This window comes from Barbus barbus (genome assembly GCF_936440315.1).
Source record: "Barbus barbus genome assembly, chromosome: 38".
NCBI classification, from domain to species: domain Eukaryota; kingdom Metazoa; phylum Chordata; class Actinopteri; order Cypriniformes; family Cyprinidae; genus Barbus; species Barbus barbus.
This window is the reverse complement of record NC_136716.1, coordinates 18993601-19018464: the sequence shown is the minus strand read 5'-3', so window position 1 is coordinate 19018464 and position 24864 is coordinate 18993601. Positions and strand designations below refer to the sequence as shown.

The 24864-nt window shown below is 39.1% G+C and overlaps 2 protein-coding genes across 3 annotated transcripts in view; both read right to left on the bottom strand.

The window, feature by feature from the left end:
- The window catches only part of LOC306857790 (dynamin-binding protein-like), a 51992-nt gene extending 39052 nt beyond the window's left edge, over window positions 1-12940 (bottom strand). For both annotated transcript variants that reach the window (XM_079397943.1, XM_079397944.1), the window contains exon 1: window positions 12630-12940. The gene's annotated coding sequence lies outside the window, so the exon portion shown is untranslated. The remainder of the gene's footprint in view (window positions 1-12629) is intronic.
- Window positions 12941-15286: 2346 nt separating this feature from the next.
- Window positions 15287-24864, bottom strand: cpn1 (carboxypeptidase N, polypeptide 1). The gene is made up of 9 exons (XM_079398230.1): window positions 24543-24864; window positions 22421-22617; window positions 21570-21725; window positions 19173-19349; window positions 18574-18685; window positions 18120-18259; window positions 16968-17067; window positions 16770-16888; window positions 15287-16698 (listed from the first exon to the last, which is right to left on the bottom strand). Exons 1-9 carry the CDS (start codon window positions 24775-24777, stop codon window positions 16582-16584), a joined length of 1353 nt encoding a protein of 450 aa, XP_079254356.1. The 5' UTR covers window positions 24778-24864; the 3' UTR covers window positions 15287-16581.

The following is a 24864-nucleotide window of genomic DNA, read 5'->3' as shown; positions in this document are numbered from 1 at the left end:
TAGTACTCCAGTAAAGATCACTCGTTGACCAGACAGGAGAAGGAAGGAAGGAAGGTTTCTGCTGGCACACACCTCAAACACAGGTGTAAACAACAAAACAAAAGCTTGCACTGGCTTACAAGAGAACAAGTCTGTTCACAAAAATTTTAATGGTTCAATAAAGTTAAATATTTTCTCATAAATTCATTTGTTATCCAACAATTCCAAAGAAAATCTGTTCAACAGAATTCAGCTGAATCCAATAATGCTTAATCATTGCATGCTTATCTTGGCTACAAGCTGAACACTTAAATGCATTCTGTTTTAAAACACAACTATAATATTTGAGTCAAGACACAAATATTCTCTTATGAGACTCACCCTTTTTCTGCCTTGGCCAGATTAGATCGATCAGGCCTGATTTATCACAAATAAATTATATATTATTTTGTCAAATTAATTAAAACATTAAACATTTAAATTGTTTTAAATGCTACAAGTGAATTTAGGGAACACAACTGTATAAAATTGGATGCTCATTCTGAGATTTGTTCAAGATTATGTTTAACATTGTTATTAAATTTTTATTTTTGCAAAGTTAATCTAAATGTAAAAATTTAAAATTAAATAAACAATACTGACTGATATGATAAACAAAGAAACAAAATCTCTACTTTCCTACAGCAATCCATTCAGTCCATCTGCCAATAAAAGCTCATTCTAATTCTAAAACCATGAATATTAAGAAACCATGCCCTGTTGAATCAATGCTGAAATTGTTTTAATGACACAATGCTAGGAAAAGTTCATTTGAATTTGAAGGTCATCGAAAACATGAAACAGAAATGATGAGCAAATGTCAGGCTGATAAATAAAGATGAATGAACAAAGCAAACTAGTGAAAGAAAGAGAGGGTCTCTTTATTTGTGTGTGAATGAGACACTTGGCACTGGAGTGACAGTGGTGGTATAACGACAGACAGCTTTGTAAACACTCACTCTGCAGTCTTTCAAAGGGGTCACACACTCTCTTTCACACACACGCAAACAGCTGCCATTAAGACAAAGACACAACTGTGCATCAGACGAAAGATTCAGTATTGAGAATTAATGTGACGTAACATTGCTGTTGTTTATCTGTGTTTGTGCAGGTCACATGCCGCCCTCACACTAGATCACAACTACTAATACAATGCATTTCTCTTTGTTGCTCATCTCTGAATAAACTGACTTCAGTATCAACTGTTGGCAGAAAACCTCTTTTTCCATGATAAGGTTTTTCTCCCAACCAGCTGTGACCCCAACAAGACAAGACATCAGAGTTAAGTCTCACTGTTCCAAAATCCCAAACTCCAGTTTGGGAAACCCTACCACATGATAACATGGAATGATGAATTGTCACATGAAAACAGTGTCAATTTTCCTTTCATGTTAAACTTCCAATATATTCTGAGATTCAAGATAGTTTTATTTGTCACATACACAATTATACAGAGTATAACCAGCAGTGAAATGTAGGTCAGGTCCGCTCCAAGGACAATGCAATTATAAAGTATACAAATATTAAGAGAAGAAAAGTAGAAAAAAAATAAAATAAAATAAAAGAATAAAATAAAAAGATAGATAAAAAATATAAATATAAATGTGCAGGTCAGTATGTTGTTGACTTAAATAGTACTAAGAGGAATGTGCAAAATAATGTGCAAAAAAGTTGTACAGGGTATATAATAACAATATGAGGTAGAGAAAAATTATGAATAGCTTATTGATATGGTGATATTTACATGGAGTCAAGTGATGTTATGACACAGAGTTAGAGTTTAGGAGCCTGATGGCCTGGGGGAAGAAGCTCCTCCTAAGTCTCTCAGTTTTTGCCATCAGGCTACGGAAGCGCTTACCAGATGGAAGCAAAGTGAATAGCTGGTTACCAGGGTGATTTGAGTCCTTGATTATTTTGACAGCTCTATTTTTGCAGCGTTTGAGGTAGATGTCCTGCAGAGAGGGGAGAGCAGACCCTGAGATGCGCTCAGCTAAGCGCACAACTCTCTGTAGTGCTTTGCAGTCCTGATTGGAGCTGTTTCCATACCACACTGAGATGCACTGAGTCAATACACTTTCTATGGTCCCTGAATAGAAAGTTTTCAGGATTGCTGGTGAGACCCTGAATTTCCTCAGCTGTCGCAGATGGTACAGTCTTTGCCTGGCTTTCTTTACCTGTGTTTGGATGTGTGTAGTCCAAGTCAGGTTCTCGGAGATGTTTACACCGAGGTACTTGAAGCTGCTCACCCTCTCCACAGGGGTCCCACTGATCGTAAGAGGAGTGTAGGGCTGCTGCTGTCTCTTCCTAAAGTCCATGATCAGCTCTTTAGTTTTGCTCACATTCAGAGAGAGACAGTTGTCCTGGCACCATGATGTGAGTCTCTCTACCTCGTCCAAGTATGCGGTCTCATCGTTGTTGGAGATGAGGCCCAGAACCACAGTATCATCAGCGAAGAGAGAGTAGAGCAGGGGACTCAGGACACAGCCCTGTGGGGCTGCTATGTTCAGAGTGATGGAGTTTGAGGTGAACTGGCCAACTTTCACCACTTGAGGTCTGCCGGTGAGGAAGTCTTGAATCCAGTCACAGAGTGAGGAGTTTAGGCCGAGGTCTGTGAGTTTAGATGCCAGCTTGATGGGGACTATAGTGTTGAAAGCTGAGCTATAGTCAATGAATAGCAGCCTTACATAATTTCCATTGTTGCTATCCAAGTGTGTGAGGGAAGAGTGGAGAACGTGAGAAATGGCATCGTCCGTGGATCTGTTTGGGCGATAGGCAAACTGAAGAGGGTCCAGACTATCAGGTATGGAGGAGCAGATGTGGCTCTTTACAAGTCTCTCAAAAACCTTCATGACTATAGATGTGAGGGCAACTGGGCGATAGTCATTCAGGCAAGAGGGTTTATTGTTCTTTGGCACAGGGATAATGATGGATTTTTTGAATGAGGTGGGAACCACGGAGGTAGCAAGGGACTCATTAAAGATAGAAGTGAGCAAACCAGCGAGCTGATCGGCGCAGGACCTCAGAACACGGCCGGTTATCCCATCAGGTCCGGCTGCTTTCCTGACGTTCACTTTCTTTAGCGCCCTCCGAACCTCATCCTCCGACACGGTGATTACAGGATCATCGCTGCTCTGCCTGTTGCTTCCAGACGCGCTGGTCGGCAGAAACGCGCCGCCGCCGTTGCCATCGAAGCGGCTGTAGAAGATGTTTAACTCGTCGGCCAGCAACGGATCTGCTCTCACCTCCGCGGAGGATTTGTTTCCGAAGTCACAGATGGTCCTCAGTCCCTGCCACATCCGTCGAGAGTCATTGAGCTGGAAATGAGACTCAATTCTCTCTCTGTATCTGTGTTTGGCGGCTCTTACTGCGCGTCGGAGAGCATAGCACGATGCTTTGTACTCGCTCGTATTCCCAGACAGAAGAGCCTCATTGTAAGCGGCGGTGCGTGTGTTAACCGCGGCACGGATTGTTCTGTCCACCCACGGTTTCTGATTGGAGAATGTCCTTATCGTTATTGTTTCTGTAGCTTGCTCGGTTAGCGTGTTTACGAAGCTTAATGCTACATCCGTGAACTCGCTGACGTCAGAAGAACTCGCCCGGAACATGTCCCAGTCGACGTCATCAAGCGCCGCCTGCAGCATAGTCTCTGAGTGGGAGGACCAGCGCGTCACTACTCTCTGCACCGGAGGTTCCTGAACGAGCCTTTGTTTGTATCTCGGTGTTAGAAAGATGGCGGCATGGTCCGATTTGCCAAAAGCCGGTAGTGAGCGGGCTTTGTAGGCATCCTTGAACTGAGTGTAGCAATGATCCAGTGTGTTTGGTCCTCTAGTTGGACAGGATACATGTTGATAAAAGTTCGGCATGACCTGCTTGAGGTTGGCTTTGTTAAAGTCCCCCGCGATGATAAAGGCAGCGTCAGGATGTTTGTTAATGTAGCCGCTGAGCACATCGTGAAGCTTAGACAAAGCCAAGCCAGTGTCCGCCTGTGGTGGAATGTACACAGCAGTAACAATGACCGATGAAAACTCCCGGGGCAGATAAAATGGGCGGCAGATAATGGAAAGATGTTCCAGATGAGGCGAGCAGGAACGCGACAGAATGGAGATATTCCTGGGGTCACACCATTTCTTGTTGATCATGAAACATACTCCTCCACCCCTGGATTTACCGGCTTCTGCTGTTCTGTCCGTCCGAAAGACAGAGAAGTTATCACTCGGCATTACAGCAGTGTCCGGGACCGAGGACGAAAGCCACGTTTCTGACAAACAAAGGATGTTACAGTCCCTAATGTCCCGTTGGAAACTAATCCTGGCTCTAAGATCGTCCATCTTATTCTCCAAGGATTGGACATTAGCGAGGAGAATGCTTGGGACAGGAGGACTGTGAGCCCTTTTCCTGAGTCTGACTCGAATTCCAGCGCGCTTCCCGCGGTGTTTCTTGATCCGTCGCCTCGGGGGGGTGTTGTTTATCTCCGCGTTCCGAAGAATCTCCAGAGGCCACGCAGGATTCGTGGATAAAGTGTCCTGAAACAGGTTGGTGTAGCGGTTTCCAATGTCCAAAAGTGTTTTTATGTTGTAGGTGATCAGTGCCGACGTGAGATGTGTAAAAAGAGAAAGTAAAACCAAGTAAAAAAGAAAGTAGAAGCAAATTCTCAGTGGAGCGAACCTAACGGCGTCCGAACACAGCGGCGCCATCTTGGTTTTAGTGGGGGAAGTCTTAGCCTAATGGTTAGAGAGTCGGACTCGTAATCCAAAGGTTGCGGGTTCGGGTCTCGGGCCGGCAGGGATTGTAGGTGACTGATTTGACTGACTGATTTGTCACAGCATTTTCAATTTCTTTGTGGACAAATTACATGCTGGAAACCTGTTTCGTGACGTCAAGTCAGGGCACAGTTTAAAACTCCAGCTAAAGCCCACCCATGCATCTGTCTCTGTCCTGGCGTACAGGAACAAACATTTTAAGTGTACATATCCATCATCCCTTTCCAAACTCTGATAAAGCATGCACGTCTCTGTCCTTTCTCTTTCTGTATGATTCACTGTCATGACTCATGAGCTGTGATCCAACTCCGGTTGAAGTGAAGTGACATACTGCCAAGTATGGTGACCCATACTCGGAATTCGTGTTCTGCATTTAACCCATCCAACGTGCACACACACAGCAGTGAACACACACACACACACCGTGAACACACACCCGGAGCAGTGGGCAGCCATTTATGCTGCGGCACCCGGGGAGCAGTTGGGGGTTCGGTGCCTTGCTGAAGGGCACCTCAGTCGTGGTATTGAGGGAGCGCTGGACACTCACTCCCCCAACCTACAATCCCTGCCGGCCCGAGACCCGAACCCGCAACCTTTGGATTACGAGTCCGACTCTCTAACCATTAGGCTACGACTTCCCCCAGAGAGGGAGTCTTAAAAAAAAAACATCCTTCCCTGGCTACACGTCAACCGTCTTCCTCATCCCTCTCCTGATCCAAGAAGATGGATCCCTAAAAAACTCTAAACATCCCCTTCCTCTTTTTCTGATTCTCCTGCAGTGTTCCCTCTCTGGAACCCGATCTGCTGACTGCCTGCTTTTATTTATTGAACAGGTCCGATTTCATGCCAACAATAGGGGGGAGATATGCAGGGAGGTGGGTTGCTCTCTGCCTCTCTCTGCTATTGCAACACACATTCAGGGCTGGAAGCTTCCATATTGTGGCACAGGTCTGCTGCTTTTTATATTAGTGTTGGGTGTTTACGGCACTGGCATTGTGTGTGCCCGCAGTCAGGCACGTGAGTGTCGCATCCATTTAAATGCATTCATTTCAAAACAGCCCTAAATGAGGATCATTCTAGATGAGCTCAAACTGTCTCAGCATGGGAGAAAATGCAGTAGATTTTGAAAGGATCAGGGTTGTGGGAAGTAATAATGTCATGCAATAACAGCAAGAAGCAATAAGGCTAATACAAATCCAATGAAAGAGGATATATATTACAGGATGTTTGGTCTGTGTCCGAAACTTCCTGTCAGTCACTTACTTAACAGAAAGAGGTTTTGTATAACGGTGCCTACTAAAAGTCGCTTTTGAAACACTATAACATCACATCTAATGATCAAGAACCAATTCAAGTGAGCATTAAAGACAACCATGCATATATTTAATCAATCAAACAATGTTTTTTTCAGTAGAACCTACACAAAATTAAATCAATTTGTTCAGCTTGACACAAACTCATCCTCACATAATTATGAGACACAATGTAAGAAAACAAACTGTTTCGAGGTAAAGACATTTTCAAATCCTCAATTCTACAATGATTCTATTCTCTAAATTAAAGTAATAGTCCAAAAATGACATTAATTAGGACTGCTCTTTTCCATACAATTACAATGAACGAGAATGAAGCTTTCAAGCATCAAAAAGGACACAAAGCACTATGAAAATATCATAAAATGTATCCATAAGACAACTGTACTGTACATTCTTCTGACGTCATACAAACGCTTTATGAAAACTTGACAATCGAAGTAGCACTGTCCTATTATTGAACAAAACATTTTTTGTCAGATTTTTTTCAATGAAACGGGTGATATGGTTTACAAAATCAGTCAGAATGATTTTGTTTTCAATCTGATATGGTTCCCCTTGAGTTGAACACACTGGCTAATCTATTTTTTCACAGTGGTTAATAGCTCACAAAGGAGAAGATTATAACTGAAAAACAACTTAAATCTCTGTCTGTTTATCACACAAACATGGTCAATTTTTTTGATACATTTATAGTCAATTTTTGAAATCTGAATGCTTCAGTTATATTCAATGTAACTGCATGGTAAAGAGCAACTAGCATGGTCTTTAGAATTTCTTCTTTTGTGTTCTACTGAAGAACGCAAGTCATACACGTTGAAAATTACATGAAGGTGAAGAAATAATGTCAGAAGATTCATTTTTGTAACTACTGCCCCTTTAAAGCAGTTTTCATATGTCATTTACACATTTTCTAACTTCTGTGTTTCTCAATGCTTCTGCTTTGCATCTAAGTAATTTAAGACAACAGAGCTAAAGTTATCTCTTTCTCTAAACACTCTCGCACAGCTCTTACTTCCCTTCTCAAAGCTTGCAAACTTCCTCATTCCATTGCTTTCTCTGGGTGCAATGTTTCTAGGCAGACTTCTCAAAAACGAGGATGGGAGGTGTATCTTTGGCAGGTCCAAGTGGAGTTTTATGGGGAAATCCAAGATTCACAAGAGACCATGCATGGGGAACTTTCCCTGTACAAACACTGTCTTGAGAAGCACAACCCAGATGGCCACGGTTACTGTGGAGACCAAAAGGTTTGCAAGCCTGTGTGAGAGGACTTTCTGAAATGTCACATTCTCCCAGACACACCTCCCCCCACAAACGCATCCTTGAGAGGCTGTTCTTTATTTACAGGCCATGTAGAAAACAAGCTCCTACAGAGCATCTAATGAGGCTACTGGACTACAGCCCACCGCGCTGAGGCTTAAAGAAGCTCAAATGATTTGCAAAGAACAATGTTTTTCCACAGAACATTCAAGAAAAACTATCAAACAATTATCTACGAGAACGTGAAACACTTAAAATACCACAAGGAAGCCCCTTTTTGGATAGTGATGGTTCCCGTTATCGTTTATGAAGATCAGAGCAATTTGTATTAGTGAAATAAGGATCTGAAACAAGTTGGTATTACTTTACATGGTGACTAGGGCCATAATTTGACGGAGCAGTGGGCAGCCATTTATGCTGCGGCGCCCGGGGAGCAGTTGGGGGTTCGGTGCCTTGCTCAAGGGCACCTCAGTCGTGGTATTGAGGGTGGAGAGAGCGCTGGATTCACTCCCCCCACCTGTTTCATGTTTATTGCTGTTCACAGGAGAGATTTGCTTTATTAAAGTCCCCTAGAATGATTAAAACAGAGTCCGGGTGTTGTTGTTCTGTGTCTGTGATCTGATCAGCAAGTTTCTGTAAAGCTCACGTGCGCTTGCAGTGGAATGTAGACACTCACGAGAATGAACGAGCAGAACTCCTGCGGCGAGTAGAAAGGTTAACAGTTACAAAGGCAGAGATTAGCCAGATGGATGCTTGGCAACGGCAATCGAAATCCGTGCTGTCTGAGCTTCACGAGCGCACCGGCTCGCTTCCCCCGTCTGCATGTCCTGAAGCATCTAAACAGCGCTGCAGCTCCGCCAACTACTATGTTCAGCAAAACATCCGAATAATCGAAAACCGGTTGGAGATTTTGTGGTGTGTTCTGCCGAATTTTCAGCAGTTCTTCCTTGGTGAAACTGATCGTGTTTGACAAACAAAAAACAGGAAAAACTAACAAAAACATTAAAACAACTGGAGAGCCAAGCACAATGGCTGCCATGCCATCTTGAGATGATTTATTCATTATTATTTCTATTTCTCAATTAGATTGGATTTAATTCAAATTCAAATTTACCGGTTTTTGATTCAAAATAAATTTGATTCAACAATGGAATTTATTTTGATTCCTTTTTATTAATGAGTCATACTGTAGGTTTTCGATTGGATTCAAGAATGATTTAGCAAATTCAGAATTATTTGATTTAACTCTTTATACATATAAAAAGTATTCCATATACCATAATAGCCTAGTATTTTTGAGAACTGTGAGGACACAAACATGCTGCACTGTTTCCATTCATTTGCGAATATACTGTAACTACTTTAATGATAATAAATAATTTATGTTATGTTTTTAAATAACGAATGAAACATTATCTAATCATGATGGCATTTTAAACCCATTAATGCTTAAACCAAATGATTTACAATTCCAAAAACTGTTTCCAGCATGATGCATATGAATCAACAGAATTTGTAACTGGAAACTTATGAAATTTAATTTAGCAAACTGAAACAACTCCATAGAGACCAAAATACAGAACTACAATGTACCACATATAATACTATTCTGACTTATTACTTATAAAGTCATATATGTTAGAACTGACTCATTGAGAGAGGTGTCTTTAGATCCATGTGAAGCTGGCTATAGAACAATGATATAAACTACTATCTGGCTCTTACAAACACAAAAGAAAATCATCCACCAAGGGCCACAACTTCTCAAAAACCAAAAAGCAAGGACTAAAACACAATAGACATAGGCCGTCCAAATGCCACATCCATCTCAGATTCATTTTAAAGGAACACTCCACTTTTTTTGAAAATAGGCTCATTTTACAACTCCCCTAGAGTGAAACAGTTGAGTTTTACCGTTTTTTAATCCATTCAGCCGATCTCCAGGTCTGGCGGTAGCACTTTCATCTTAGATTAGCATAGATCATTGAATCGGATCAGACCATTAGCATCTCTCTCAAAAATGACCAAAGAGTTTTTATAATTTTCCTAATTTGACTCCTCTGTAGTTACCTAGCTAGGGACTACTTTCAGGCGCTGCGTAATATCATTGCGCCTGCTGCACCCATGGTACGACAGCAAAATTCCTTGATTATTACGCCGGAATGAGAGTATAGTTCCTAGCCATATTGGCCTAGAAAATCGCAACTTTTCATTTTCCGTCGATCTTAGTACGTGATGTAACTACAGAAGAGTCAAGCTTTAAATAGGAAAATTATCGAAACTCTTTGGTCATTTTTGAGTGAGATGCTAATGGTCAGATCCGATTCAATGATCTATGTTAAGCTAAGCTAAAAGTGCTAGTACCGCCAGACCCGGAGATCGGCTGAATGGATTCAAAAACGGTAAAACTCAACTGTTTAACTCTAGGGGAGTTGTAAAATGAGCCTATTTTCAAAAAAGTGGAGTGTTCCTTTAACTGTGCTTGCCTTGTATCACCTCTGGTGTGGAGTTGCAAGTAGCATGTACCGTAACTAGCAGAGTCACATGACTTGGCTCCACTTGACCTCTATCCTATACCCTAATCTGACAAGTTTAATTCTTCTTGGAGTCAAAGACAGGAGTTAATGTGCAATACGAGCAACACAAGGTCCCAAGAACACAGCTGGTGCTCTAGACAAATGGCAGACATCAGTTGTTGGGTGAATAGTAGTATCCACTGAATCTGAATGGTGCACATGACATAAAAACAAACTGATACCAATTACAGTATGCCAGCTGAGAGATGCAATGTAAGCTTACTGTTGAGTCAATGAGTCTAAAGGGACAATAATGCTCTCTCAATGCCAAATCTCAATTCCTTGATGATTTACGATGTCATTTTTGCAACGTCAGTTGTGGCTGGAAAGGAATGCCAGGAATGTTCCCAACTTTCTTTTCTCTGGGCTACAGTGGAGTGGAGTGAAGTCTGTACATGTTATGAATATAACCTGTACTCTACAGCGAATCTAATCAAAATGACATCTGGTAATGGAGGCAGGTCATCAGAGGCCTCTGTAAAATCACAAATACAATTTTGAGAGGCAGGTGATGTTTTGCAGGACAGCTGTAGTGCATCAATGCATTAGCTGCTGTCATGTACAAGCTACTTCTTATAATATCAACATAACCAGGCTCAAATAACAAGCATAGACAGGGAATACTACTGCTGTCAATATTAATAATTCAAACCCTCCACGTGCAACAAGGAACATAGTCTCTACATGTAGTTTTCTACAACAACACCTACACACTTACGGAGCATTTTAAATATACTATATTCAAATATATTCAGAAGGAGCACTAACAGAAACGACAACAAAACAGCTTATTTATACACTGATCTCTCTTTCTCCATTTATAATTTTATTTTATTTTTCTTTATCATTTTAATTTTATGTATATAAACTTGTAGATATAATATTCATTATAATCATATATTTTTTGCATTTCATTCTAGGTCCAATTAATAGCTTACAATGCCAGAAAAATGGGTACAGCATTTAATTTCTGTGTGATATAAAAAATATGGTTATTTTGTCAGCAATATAAGACTTTCCCCCGGTTTCACAAACAAGGCTTAAGCCTAGTCCTATACTAAAATGTAAGTCTGAGCTGTTTCAACTGAAATAAACTTGCACTGACTGATCTTAAAACATATCAGTGCCGTTGTTTTGTCTTTAGATGCACACCAGTAATGTTTTTTTTTTCTAAGGCACTTTTATAAAAATTACTTGGATGTCCAAATTGAACAATGGCCTAATCCTGGCTTAGTCTAAGCCATGTCTGTGAAACCGGGCCTTTACGTTTTATTTTATGTTTATGTATTGTAATGATAATAATTCAATAAATTTAGCTTAATATCAGTTTGAAACCACCCTGTAGTCTTAATTTATTCATTGTTTACCAATACTTATTTTTCAATACAATAGTAAATAATTGAAACATTATTTTTGTATCTGATGATGTTGGCCCATAGCGAGTCATTGGTGAGAAATTTGAAAAAAAAAAAAATTTGAGGCAGAACATTTAGAACAATTTAAAATAAATTACATCAGTTTTGTATCCTGCTTGTCTTGTTTGTGCATATTTTTAACATCATTGTCTACTGAAACCTCTAAAGAAAAAGGTCTAAACTGGTTTCACAGGTACTAACTGTATGAGTGAGGTCTGAATGACAAACAACACAACAATGTTTGAGTAAATCAGATTTCAAAACAGACAAATAAGAGCGTTCCGTTAATCATTGGGTAAATAAAGCACCGTTACGCTGGCCAACACCTATACAAGTGTATTCTGGGCTGATGAATAGCACACATAGTTTGATTTAGGTGAGTGAATGGTGTCCCAAAGCCTGACACACTACTGCTCTCACAGCAAGAGAGACAAGTGACTGACCAGTTGCTATTTGACAGGTGACAAGATCATCAAACCTACATGCTGTTTCAGTTCGCTTGTGGTCCTTTAAAACCTATACTTTGACTGTTCAATTTGATTGATATGGATATTTATGGTTTACCATAGTTGCCACAGAGTCACCATATTTGAATGAATGATTCATGCTGTCCTGCAAATGTAAGCACACCTAACCTTGCTTAAAAACACATCCTTGTTTAAGCTGGTTTGCTGGCCTCCAAGCCTGATCCAATTTGCCTGATTTAAGCTATTTCAGCTGGTCAGGAAACTGGGTTGTTGTCAACCAACTAAGACTCATAAAACCAGTTTACCTTCATATATTATTTACCTCACTGAAGCATTTCACTGAATTAACACGCCCCCTTCACTGAACTACTCAAAGTTTTGCGTATCACCCTCAGCTTTTTAATCAATAATGACATTTAACGAATTAATTTAGCGAAGATTCAATCAGTGACTCACAAAGGAGCCTCATTGACTGTAACAGTGTGACCTGTTGAAAGAACAACAGAACGAATCGATTCAGAAGATTCGAATCACTAAAAAGAATCGAAATCCACAGCACTAGCGGATAATCGTGTTTTATAAAGGAAAAAGGTAAACAGATGTACATGTTAGTCGATGCTGGACAAATATATGCCACGAAATTCCCTCAGCACCGCTACATATGCAAAATACAGCAGTATAAGCGTTTCAAACAGTAGACACGATGTTATAACTACACCACTCGCGGTTTATCTCCAGTTCAGGATGTAATCGAGGCTACCATTAAAACCCCTACAAGACTACGAGATTCATACAGGATTAAATACAAGATTTCACTTACCTGTGTGAACACAAATGCGATTAGACTGCGTTGCTGAAAAGGCTCAACTAAAAAAACGACAGCAAGGGAACGTTTACTATCCAGTGGACGCTCGTGCTCGTTTCCCTTCTGCCATTAACTTTGTATCATTCAATGTTGCTTAGAAGTCAAACATCAGATGAAGGCAACAGGCGTTTCTCCCGCCTGTCATTACTTGGCTCACACGTTGCAGTTGGTCATCTACGCCACGGAGGGATCAGCTGTCATCCCAATGAAAATCCCAGCAGGCTGATCCTCGACTCCTCCATTCTGACATCAACACACCACCCTCTGGTGACACCAACCCCGAGCGCAGGGTTGCCTTCATCATGCCTGAAGGAAATTCCTAATAACACAAAGTATTACGTGTCCGTTATATTATGTTCCCGTAGGCCTATATGATTTTTATAGATTTAAAAAAATGACGTAGGTTGCAAAAACGTTTAAACAAAAGAACAAAAGATTATAAGTGTTTGTTCATCTCTGGGCACTCATGGCATGTAGACTTTTTGAAAAAAGAAAAACTAAAAAAACACACTTTTTATACTAACAAAACTAACTATTTGTCTATGAATTGTGAATTGGTTAGCATGCATGCACCACGTGAGAATTTTTGTCATTTTTAAGGAAGTTATTTGATAAAAAAAAAAATAAGCATGAAACTTGAAAAGCTTTAATAGGCCAAAATTGCTTGTTGCATTGTAAATGACTTTTGTCAAAATTATTTTCTCAAAATAAATATGTATATTCTATTCTATGTAATTTCACACATTCATATTTTTGTGATTTAATCTATTAAATCTCTGGGGACAAAAGGCATGTAAGAAGTAGAGATAAAACGTTTCATATGACCCTGATATAACAAAAAGAAAAATATTTGACCAGTTTTAACAAAATCAGTCCTTGGAACGTAAAAGTACCCAGAGTTGAAGAAACACCATTATATTGTCTAATGTTCAGATACAGAGGCTAATGCCGTCTGATTATGGTTTCAAGGCTCTCTGAGATTTTCTGCATTTGAGGAAATTTGGTGGAAATGACAGATTTATTGTGTAGACTCATCATTGTCAATATTATTGCAACAAGGGAACATAATGTTTTAAGACACGGCCAGAAGTAAGCTTATTTTTGCTGTGTCTGCATTAACCATGACTTCCTTATATATAGAAACAAGGAAGCTGCCTTGAGGCCCTTGATTGTAAGGTAGTGCAGAATGGTTACGTCAGATTTTAATCTGATCATTCTGTGCACAATCCAGTCATGACCAATAACTGTCACTTGACTTAGATTCCCTTTTAAATTCAGTTACAAAACTCAAGCCAAGTGGGTATCCTCTAGACTAGAGTGAGGGCAAATAATAACAGATGCTGTGTGGGTTTCATTGTCGCATTCAGCTTTGTGTTGTAAGCTGCTCTGACACAACATGCCCACGGCATCTATGAGAAAATGCCAGATCTGTCATATCCTGGAAGCATGAAAAGCTTCTGTTGTCCTCCTCTGACATTTTCATTGAGAAAGACCATGTGAGCTTGAACTTTTTGTTGCCATTCATTCTTGTTGATGTATTCATGAACTTTGTGTCACTGAAGCATTCTCATTTACAATGCAATCCTGTCACTTCATTTTGCAACTGTTTGGAGAGTTTGTTCATGGACTGTAAATGACAGATTTTTGATCATCTGATTGGAAGCAGATCACTAATAGATGGTATGAATCATAATTTTTTTCTTGGCACACTTTTTACACAAAATGTCCTTCATTTTCAGTCTCATTGACGCCGCAGCTCTCCAAACATCACTATTCTTGGTTATGAGAGATTAAGTATTGCTCACATTTTCCAGGTGCAGAGACTTCTAATCCTTGTGTGCAACATTCCTGGAGTACATTTTCCTTTTTCCTGTTATTCAGAGGGGGCAAAGTTTCTTTGTGGTGAAAGAAGGTTCTTCATATTACAAAAAAGTAAGGAAGAGATGGCCAAAAATGGTTCTTCCATGGCATCGCTTGAACCTTTTGAAGCACCTTTATTTTTAAGTGTATTGTACATATTCAGTCTGTCTGTCTTGATGTTCTTGAACTGAATGTTCTTGCACTATTCAAGAAGATCATACTGAATCCTAAAAAGTACATTTTCTGGTATTAAAATACTAACCCCCGGTTTCACAGACAAAGCTTAAACCTAGTCCCAGACTAAAATGTAAGTCTGAGCTGTTTCAACTGAAAGAAATTTGCACTGACTTAAAATATATCAGTGCCTTTGTTTTGTCTCAAAAAGCACACCAGTGATGTTTTTTCTCACTGAAATTTATAAAAATGACTTAAAATGGCCTAATTGAACTACGGTCTAATCCTGGTTTAGTCTAAGCCCTGTCTGTGAAACTGGTCCAGTATTATAGTTTTTTAAGCTGCAGGTTTTAAAAGAAATTGTTTGGCGAGCGCAGTTTCTTTGTTTTAATGTTTTTCCTGTTGAACCTGGAAATTAGAGTAGGAAATATTAAAGGGAATTTTAGCTCCACATCTTTTGTTACTATGTTTTCTGGTATATTAAACACTTTTAAGTGGAGTAATAGCATTGGCTTGACCGTACCGCTACAGCACTGACACCTAGTGTTCCTGTAGCTTCAGTAAACATGAGTATGCTTACAGTTGAGGATTTATTAAGAATGAGATTATTTCTTAAATATGCATTGAATACAGTATATTAATTGGAAAACACAAATAATAGCTGATTTAAAAACACTTTGCAAGCTTGCATAATCGAAAAAAAAAAGAGCTTGCATAATCGAGAGGAATGTAGACTTGCAGCTTGATGTTTTTTGAATAATCACACCAAAATTTCAGTGCATTGAGAAAATGATTTCCAGATAGCAAAATATTGCACTAGGGGGGCAATATTAAAATAATATAAAATAAGGAATTCCAACATATCTGGGCAACTAGAAGCAAAAATGAGGACCTTCATTCTTTTATGGGGTCTTTGAATACGGTGTCTGTCTATGTACTATGCAAGTGTCTGCATCTATCTATCTAAGTATATGCTTACATATTATTCATAGGATAGTTGCCTAGCCTATGAATGAGTCTGCCAATCAGTACTTTGCGTGGTTGTAGAAAAAGCATAGTGTCTTTTATGTGATTTTTACACAGGGATGTACTCAAGTTAGCAGATGACTATCTGTACAACCTTATATACTGCTGTTCTAATTTAAGAAAAGAACTTCACCTGAACTGCTTAATAGTATTCACTTCAAATTAGAGTTTAGGAAGTACATGGATTATTTCAATAAATCTGTACTTTGCATGCAAATGGTGAACTAAAATATGCCTCGTTTAATGAAACATCACATATTCACATTTAAAGATCATATGAAGAAAATGTATATGCATGTGATTTTTTTTAAATCACAGTAAGTGCATATTCAGTAGCTTAATGAAAATTTAAATACATTTTTATAAATATCCACACATGCTCATTACATTAACATGTTCATATTCCTAAATACAAATTGTTGAAAGTAGATAAAAGACCAACCTTATGTTTATTTTATTATTATTATCCACATGAGATAATAAATTTTATACTGATCGACCTCTTACCATATTCAGACATAATTTCCAGTAACAGTCTAAATGTCTCCATTAATCTTTGATTAATTTCTCATAGAAAGAGAAATATCTTTTGTTTACAGTATATTACCTACTTTTTCTCGGTTCCTTTATAATCCAAGCCATTATAAGACATACATATATATTTAAGCTCCACAAGAACATGAGAGCAATATATGGATTTCACAATGAAAACACACTTTTATACAAACAACAGAGAATCTACATGACTTAGTAAAGTGAGGTTCGTCACAGTGAGAGTCCATGTTTCCCTTTGTTGTTCTTCAGTTTAAAAAGCAACGACTTGTTTTGTCTGTGTAGTTCTTGCTCTTTATCTTGGGCCAAGGTTGGTAGGAGGAATTTTAGCCGTTGATGAACCTTTCTTGTTGGGATAAGTTTTAATGTTCAAGTTTGTCCCTTTTGGTTGAACTTTCAAATAGAAATCCAACTGGAAAGAACAAAAAATGTTAGTCTATTCTTGAAAAAAGTCAGTAATGAATAGTGTATTTTGTTTATTACCTGTACAGCTTCAGCCGGTCCCACTGTTACTGTTTTGGTATAAGATTGGTAACCTAGTGCAGAAGCCGTCACTGTGTAGGTACCCGGCAAGAGCAGACGGAAATAGTCTCCATTCATTCCTGAAACAGCATCAGATACATTAAATTAAGTATTAAAGCTTTCTACAAAATCAGCTTTTAAATGTAGAACAACTCTCACCGCTGGTGATATCATGGCTTATGCCTGCCACAGAGACCACGGCATTGCTAACCGGATTGTTGTTCTCATCATAGACCATGCCTTTAATCCCATGGTGCACCTGGAGGACAGGAGACAGTCCAGATATATGTCAATTAAGCTTTCGGTTGCGGTCAGGCACTGCACTCAAAGTGGTAAACCGATTCCATCCATTACTTTAACGGAGTGTCTATTTACACTAAGTGCAAATAGCCCACCTTGTTAGCAAATGCTATTTACACTAACTCCACCCACCATCGCATGATTGGGTTAGTCGTCACTAAAAAAGACACTCATTTTGAATCAGTTTCAGCGGAGGAGATGGTAAGACGCGTGCTTTTTGATGCGATTGAACCGAGTTCGAGCCCGCCTTTTGCAGAACTTTTTTTCTTCCTTTTCAAATCTCATATCGCATCGGAAAGGCATTTATTTACAATAAAAATGGAGGAAAAAGTTGAAAATAAAAATATCGGGCAGGGTAAGGGTAGGTGCAGGGAGGGCTTTATTGTCCCAATAAAATGGTATCCATTTAATAATTTGAAGTAAAATGATAATTTACACTCAATATGATATTATTGTGCACTGTTTTATAATGTACTACAATACTCAGGTGCAGATAATTGCCACTATTTGCAATAAGTAGTATAAATAGCAGAAAATATTGCTATTTTAACATTGTAAATAGAATCTATAGCTATTTGCACTTGGTGTAAATAGCATATCGTTAAAAAATACTGCTATTTTCACTTGGTGTAAATAGAATCCATTGCTAAGAAAATATGCTATTTGCACTTAGTGCAAATAGCCGCTGCCTTACTTTAAATGTGCTGCCGAGCAGTGTAGTGTTACTTGAACTCACAACAAGACCCCTGAAGCACCATATCAATTTCACATTATAAGTATCTAGGGACAGGTTCATTACCTGTTAGTGCCATGGAGAACCAATTTGTCCTTCTTACCTGTATTTGCTAGAATACTGGCCTCCTTTTTCTTGTTTGCTTTTGAATACAAAGCTCTCTCTCAATTTGCTACATGTTTTGAATGCAGAAATGGAGTTTGAACTTCTACTTGTTTCATTACAGAGCTGAGACTAAAGCAGTGAAACAGTCAAATGTGAGACGAGAAGTTCCTCACCTGCTCCATGTAGGACACCAGAGCCTCTCTGTTGGCCAGCCACTCACTGGTGAGAGCCATCGCTGGAGGAAACTTATCACAGCTGAGTTCCAGAGTAATCTCAAAGCAGTTTGTGTGGAGGTAGTTGAAGTCCTGCATCCCTTCAGAGACATTGAGCGATAATTCTTCTTAAATTATACATTAAATATATATTACATACTTCAGTGTTGGCCAGGGTCAGAAATGAACTAGTGTTGGAGTCAAAAAATGTTTTGTCCCAAGAAGAAATTACTTTCTGACTGGCACACTTACTAGTGAAATAGCTCTAAACTAGAAAACACTTTAGTTTCTTTTAAGATAAAAGTGCTTGTAATTGCCAAATTTAAGCTAAATTACAAGGCTTCTAGATGAGACAAAACCACATGCCTTGTTGAAGTAATTGAATGAGAACTGTGGTATGTAAAATATAACCCACCCTTAGACAGAGAGTACCAGCTGGCTCCATTTGTGATTCCTTCATCAAAGTAATCGCCGCAGTTCCAGCCCTTATGCATCCAGCTGTGGGCATAGGAGTACGTCTTTGCCAACTAAACACACATAGTGCATAAACACAAAAATCTGTAAATATTCAGCAGAGAATTTGGGAAAAACAACAGTCTTACTCAAGTCTTTATTAGTTAAAATGTATGATTTCTGTTCAGTTAATCTGCTACACACCCCCCCCCAAAAAAAACCCATTTTGAATCAGTCTAAACTGGGCTGCTTGTCTAAATTGGTCTAATTTGGCTGATATTACTGGGATTTTGGCCACTTTTCAGCTGATAAAACATTTAACAAACACTCCCCCTGTCTGCCATTGGTCAAGCTAACAGATAGCCCCGCCCCCATAAACACACCATTGCTTGAGTCTGTGTTGCCTCTGTAATGGTTTGATAGTGCCACAGAAGTACAGTGAATACACTTTTTCAAGAAAATAAACTTATGAATAGCCTGCTTTTGCTAATTGTTTATGGACATTAAACTTTTTAGAAAGTAGAAAATTATACACGACATTTAAATAAAAAACCAACATACCTTTCTGAATATTTTATCATCAGGGGTTACCGAGTATGATGTTTTGCCTCTTATCCGGGGTTCGCGAGACTTATCAAAGGGGTAGTTAGCGACTACAGCACCACCGTGGAGGTTAGCCGACAGAATAAAATTGTAATTCTGCATCCATTTTATCACAGCTAAAGTCTCCGGCTCAACCTGCAAGAACCAGGAATAGAGAAAAAAAACTTTCCGATTAGAAAACTTGCATGCTGTGTGCATTATTTCAGGCTTTCTTTTACGTTTTTGTGCCATGACACTCAGACAGTGTTCTAGAATATTTCTTCAGGTCTGTTATCTGAGAAATCTGACATGTGGTAATGTATCCCACAAGAGGTGAAGGGTAATAAACCTCCACCTGGCCGTGTTGTATTAAGTAAGATCACTCTGGCTGGCTCCTTGGAGATGGCTACTGGGTATGGATCCTGTTCTTGCTCTGTTTTGAGGAGACGGTGTATTTATTATGCATGGATCTGTATATATAAACATCCAAGGGTCCCTTTGGCCTCAGCTGTCATTGAAGAGTCGGGTTTCGTACTGTGAACTCACACAGATGTTTTTCTCCCTGCTTAGCTCGGTAAAGTGCGAAGCCCACGCTGGGGTCAGAGGGTCACGAGCGGGGTTTGATATGAGAGTGACAGCTCTTGACTCGTAGAGAAATGACTGGAACGTGTCATACTCCTCCAACTGCACTTCTTCTGTTGTTGTCCTGAGGGATGTGTGGCTGCCAGTGAACATACTTACTTCTCCAAAGCTGGAGTTCTCATTTTAGACTGAGGAAAATAAAGAGTTGTTCCTGGAAAGAGCTGTTTAAATGGTTTGTATTATTCTGATGGGATCCAAAAGTCTGGCAATTCTTTCATTTTATTACATAAAATCAAATCCTGTACTATATTTCAAATAAGCATATTTGTGAACTAATCTGTACTAAAGGTCAAATGTTTCTGCTTCCACTGAACCACAAGATTTTATTTTCTTTGTAACATTCTTAAGTCGTGATGGATAGCATGGATCGTCGCAGATGAGATTGACTTTATATTACTCAGCAAGATGTGAAAGGCTAACCAAAATATCCAGAGCTCATGAAGACTAACAGCAGTACAGGCTAAACAAAAAGCCTTTTAGACAGGCCAAGGCTCTCTATTTTGTGAAAGGTGGGATTGTTGGCGGTTGATAGATAGCAGAACGAGAGCTGGGTGGGTTACTGACAGACTAATGGAGAGCTTCATTTTAGCTGTCCAACTGTAAAAACAAAAACGTTTTTCTTGTCAATGCAGGATACTGGCTTTATGCTGTATTTTACTTCAGATTGGAACAGTGATTTATCTGAGTGTATGTACTGTATATTGTTATGGCAATAAAAAAAGTCACCCCATGAAAACATATACAGAAAGTTCTTGTAGCTCCACTGGTAGAACGTGATGTTAGCAACACCAATGTCATGAGCAGAACGACCCACAGATAACTGAATCTGGGATTCATTCCCAGTCTTTCACAAAGTTCTACACATTACTCATTACATGTTTATTTAATTATTAAATGTTTTGGTTATTTTGAGAGTTTTATAATTTTTTCTTAGTGTCATTCCACAGATTTTTTCTGATAATATGCTTGATTTCCCAAGGAAATAATTAAACAATATAAATTCCGCTTCCTCTTAAAGATTTTTAGCTCCAATAATGATTCTTTTTTTTTCTTTTTTTGCCTATATTTTCAATAAACAGTACAGATATAGACATAATTCAGAAAGCATTAATATTTATAAAAAATGCAATTGTTTCAAAAGAACCTTTATTGATTCTGGAATCAGACTAAACTGTTCGTGCTTTGTATTTTTGATTCCCTAAAAAAAAACAAAAAAAAAAAACTGGCTTATAAAAGTCATGCGACTGAGGAATCAGACTACACTGGTTGTGCTGTATGTTTCTTTACTCACTAAAAAGAATAATTTGGTTTTAGTATTACGCTGAAAACAGTTGTGCTGCTATTTTTGTAAAAAAAAAAAAACTATTTTTTCAGGATTCTTTGATCAATAGAACAGCATTCAAAAGAACAGCATTTCTTTGAAATAGACACATCCTTGCTGAATAAAAGTATTAATTTCTATATTTATTTTTTTTTAAAAAGTATTATTTAGTATTTAAAAAAAAAAAAAAATAAAATAAAAAAAAATAAAATCGCACTGACCCCAAACTTTTGGCCAGTAGTGTACATAAATGGTTAGCATATGACCTTTAAACCTTGCAAAGTGTATCTTAAATTATCTAAACATCTTTCCGCACTTTCAAATCGCTACACAAGCTCCATAACTAATTGCTTGACTCATCTCATTCTGAACAGACAGCAGTAGCAGTGTATGTGACACTGATTGATGCCCACCTGTAGTTCCCAGTTGTCAGGCAGTGGCAGGTGGTGGTTTTGGCCATTGTGCTTCTCGTAGTAATACATAAGAGCATTCAGGTCTGGGAAGTTGCGGTTCAGGTCCACCTCCTTTGCGTTTCCACGTCCCACTAAGTAGCCGTTGAACTCTGGACCCTGTAAATCAGAGAAAAGAGCAAATCATTTCCTATCCTTTAAGTAACCTTTGGGGAGCTATATCACCTTTTAACATTCTCACTATGTCAGGTGTGAAACTAATACCTCAATTGGTTTATTGTGCTTTAGTGTATTGCGTAAGCGAGCTAGACAATATTAAAAAAAACTTCTGTCTGATGCGGAGGTGGTTTTTCTCTGCTAGTTCATGTCTGGTCCAGTGAGACGCTTGATAACTGGGTGTGTGTGGCCACATTCAACCACCATTTACTGCTGGACATATAATTAGTCTCTAGATCTTAGATCAAGAAGGAGTCTGTATTACTGTAATTTTGCATTCTAGATGTGTGAATGTTGTACAGTAGGTGTATGGATGCTTTTTTCAAGAAAAAAACGTGGTGTGTATTTTTGTGTGCATTGTTTTATATTTGGATGTTATTTTTGTGAGATCTTCTGGTGTAATTAGTCTCAGAAGAAAGTCAGCAATGCACTCTGGGATATGGCTGATTCCTTCATAACAAACTGGGGGCCTCCAGAGACTTACAACACTCCCACGCCACAGCTGCCATACTGAATAAATAAGTGTATACATATGCATGGTCGCTTTCACACCATGAGCTGTTGGGTCATGCATTTAGAAATGTGCCGTTTTAGTAAACTTGTTTTACAATGTAGATTAGCTACTAAGGGCTGTATACCTGCCTGGCTGCAACCTCATATCCATCCGGGTTCATCGAAGGAAGGATGTGGATCCGTGTGTCATGGATGAGGTGCGTGATTCGCTCGTTTCCTGCCCGATATTCCTCGCACAGGAACTGGGCTAAGTAGATGAGCAGCTCCCTGCCGAGCACCTCGTTCCCATGCATGTTCCCTACATACTTGAACTCGGGCTCCACTGAAAAACACAGGTCAGGTGACCACCAGTCAGGAAGTCATGCGGTCATAGGGTCACATCCGTGAATAGCATGCAAGCAAACAAGTTCTATGCATGCATATGAAGCAGTTCAGAATCAACAACCGCATAAATTGAGAGCGAATATGCAATATGAAGCTCTAAAGGGATGCTTACTAAATATTTAAAGAGATTTTATTATAATTTTTCAGTTATGTTCCAAACCTGTATGCCTTCCTTTTGTGGAACGCAACACGAGAAATGTACTTTTTTTAATACAATGAAAGCAAATGGAGATATGGTCTCCAGAGAGCACCATAGAAGTAGTTAATACAACTTAAACATTACATTCTTTTGTCTTTTTAAGACATATGACTTTTATATGAGGAACATACCTTATTTATTCACAGAAAATGATTATAGAGTGAGTAAATTATGACAGAATTTACATTTTTAGGTGATCTACCCCTTGAAAACAAATGAGATCATTCTACAATGTGCATGTGTTTGAGTAAGATGACACCATAAATGCTAGTATCAAATATGAATTAATTCAAATGCATTATTTTGCCCTCTACAAAAGCTTTCCGAGTGTTTAACAGCACAGCAGGCCACTCTCATCGAAATTCCTGTCTCACAGCCAGTTGTCAGCTCATTATTCACAATTATCTCTTCTAACAAGTACCAGCAGATTTCCGTTTGTTCTTTTTTGATGCGGAAGTGAGTGACGGCGAGATCGCAAATCTAATTAACCACTGTATGCAGGCAGACTCATCACGGACTTCCCATTAATCATCAAATAATTAAATTAACAGTGCAGTGCCTCTGCTCAAAGAGTCACTAAATGAGTGACCTCGACATTAAGCGTAAACATTGTTTGGGATCTAAAGGGTCAGATCAGAACGACTTTGTCCACTCTGCTGTACTGGTTCCTGTTTTTGTACTCCATGAGGAACATGTATACATCCTGCAATTCTCTCAGAGGTTTTACCTTTGTACTCATATTGCCAAGAGAAGCAGATCTTTACATCTGATGGCAAAGATTCATTTGCTTTCGTAAGCTGATTTATTAATTCCTTTTGTTGATGGATCTTAACTGCTTCCAGTAGCTGAGAGCGGAATGTGTTTTGAATTTGAGTGAACAAAGGAACAAGGTCTATAGACAAGAACAAAATTTTACTGCAGCAGTTGCTTTTTCATATCTCGTAAGATATATTGGAGTTCTGAGATAACGTTTATTGAAATATCAGACGAAAATTTTGTGAAAAAGCTCTCAAAAAATAGTGTTTGAAGAGAAATGTCTAAATGTTATGTAAAGACTTTTGATTCCAATCTTTGGTCAATCTGAGAACAATTTGAGAGATTGTTCTCATCTGGAACTCTAGAAGAGACATATGCAAGATTAATGAGGTCTTGTTCTCCATAGAATCATCTGAGAAGCAGAAGTGTCCATTTCTTCTCCATTTCTAGAAGAAACATTTGAGCTATTAAAGAGTCAAAGAGTCTATCCTGTGGGAATGTTCTCGTTTTAGATCAATGATAAGACTGATGTTTGCTCCTGCCTGCAACAGTTACATATAACTTTTACCACATCTCCAGGCACGTATTCCCCCTTTAAACCCATTACTGTCCATTCCTGGATGCAATTTATCGTATGTTGTATGAGTGTTTGAGGAGCAACAAGATAAATCAAGTTGACGGTCAACATTGGCTGGCCAGAAAACCCAGTGAATAACTGGCTAAACATCAACAATTCTGTTAAGTACTCTTCTCAGAAAACAGCCCAAATTATGCAATCAAACCCAAATTATTACTTCACCAATCAGCTCTGGCAGCCCTACAGCTTCAATAGGAACATACTAGAGTTTGCTTGAGCTATATGGGTGAGGAATTTACTGCCTTGGTACAAGAGTAAAGAAAAGACTCACATGCTTCATGGATGCCAGGATTATCACTGAACTCCAGGACATATAGGTGCCGTCCCTCTACGCTCCGACCGATGCTGTAGATGCGAGTGATGTAGGGGCATTCGCTTTGGACAGCAAAAAGTGCCCTCACCATCTCCTCATAACCATGGTGCTGGAAGTCAGACGCCTTGGTCAACGAAGCCTCGAGCCCCAGAAGCAGCGCACCAATCCAGATCAAAGAGCTGCCTGACAGCATGGTCCCAGACTGCTCTGCAAACAGAGCCCCACTTCTTTTCCCTCACTCTCTTTCTCGATCCTGCTCTCCCTGTTTGCCTCCTCCCTC

What these genes read in the sequence shown, in the direction of transcription:
- cpn1 (XM_079398230.1), bottom strand. Translation starts at nt 24,777, where the DNA reads ATGCTGTCAGGCAGCTCTTTGATCTGGATTGGTGCGCTGCTTCTGGGG. An exon ending in TCCTGGCATCCATGAAGCAT is followed by an intron (nt 22,618 to 24,542) that starts GTGAGTCTTTTC and finishes TGTGTTTTTCAG; the next exon opens with TGGAGCCCGAGTTCAAGTAT. An exon ending in CTGACAACTGGGAACTACAG is followed by an intron (nt 19,350 to 21,569) that starts GTGGGCATCAAT and finishes TGGTTCTTGCAG; the next exon opens with GTTGAGCCGGAGACTTTAGC.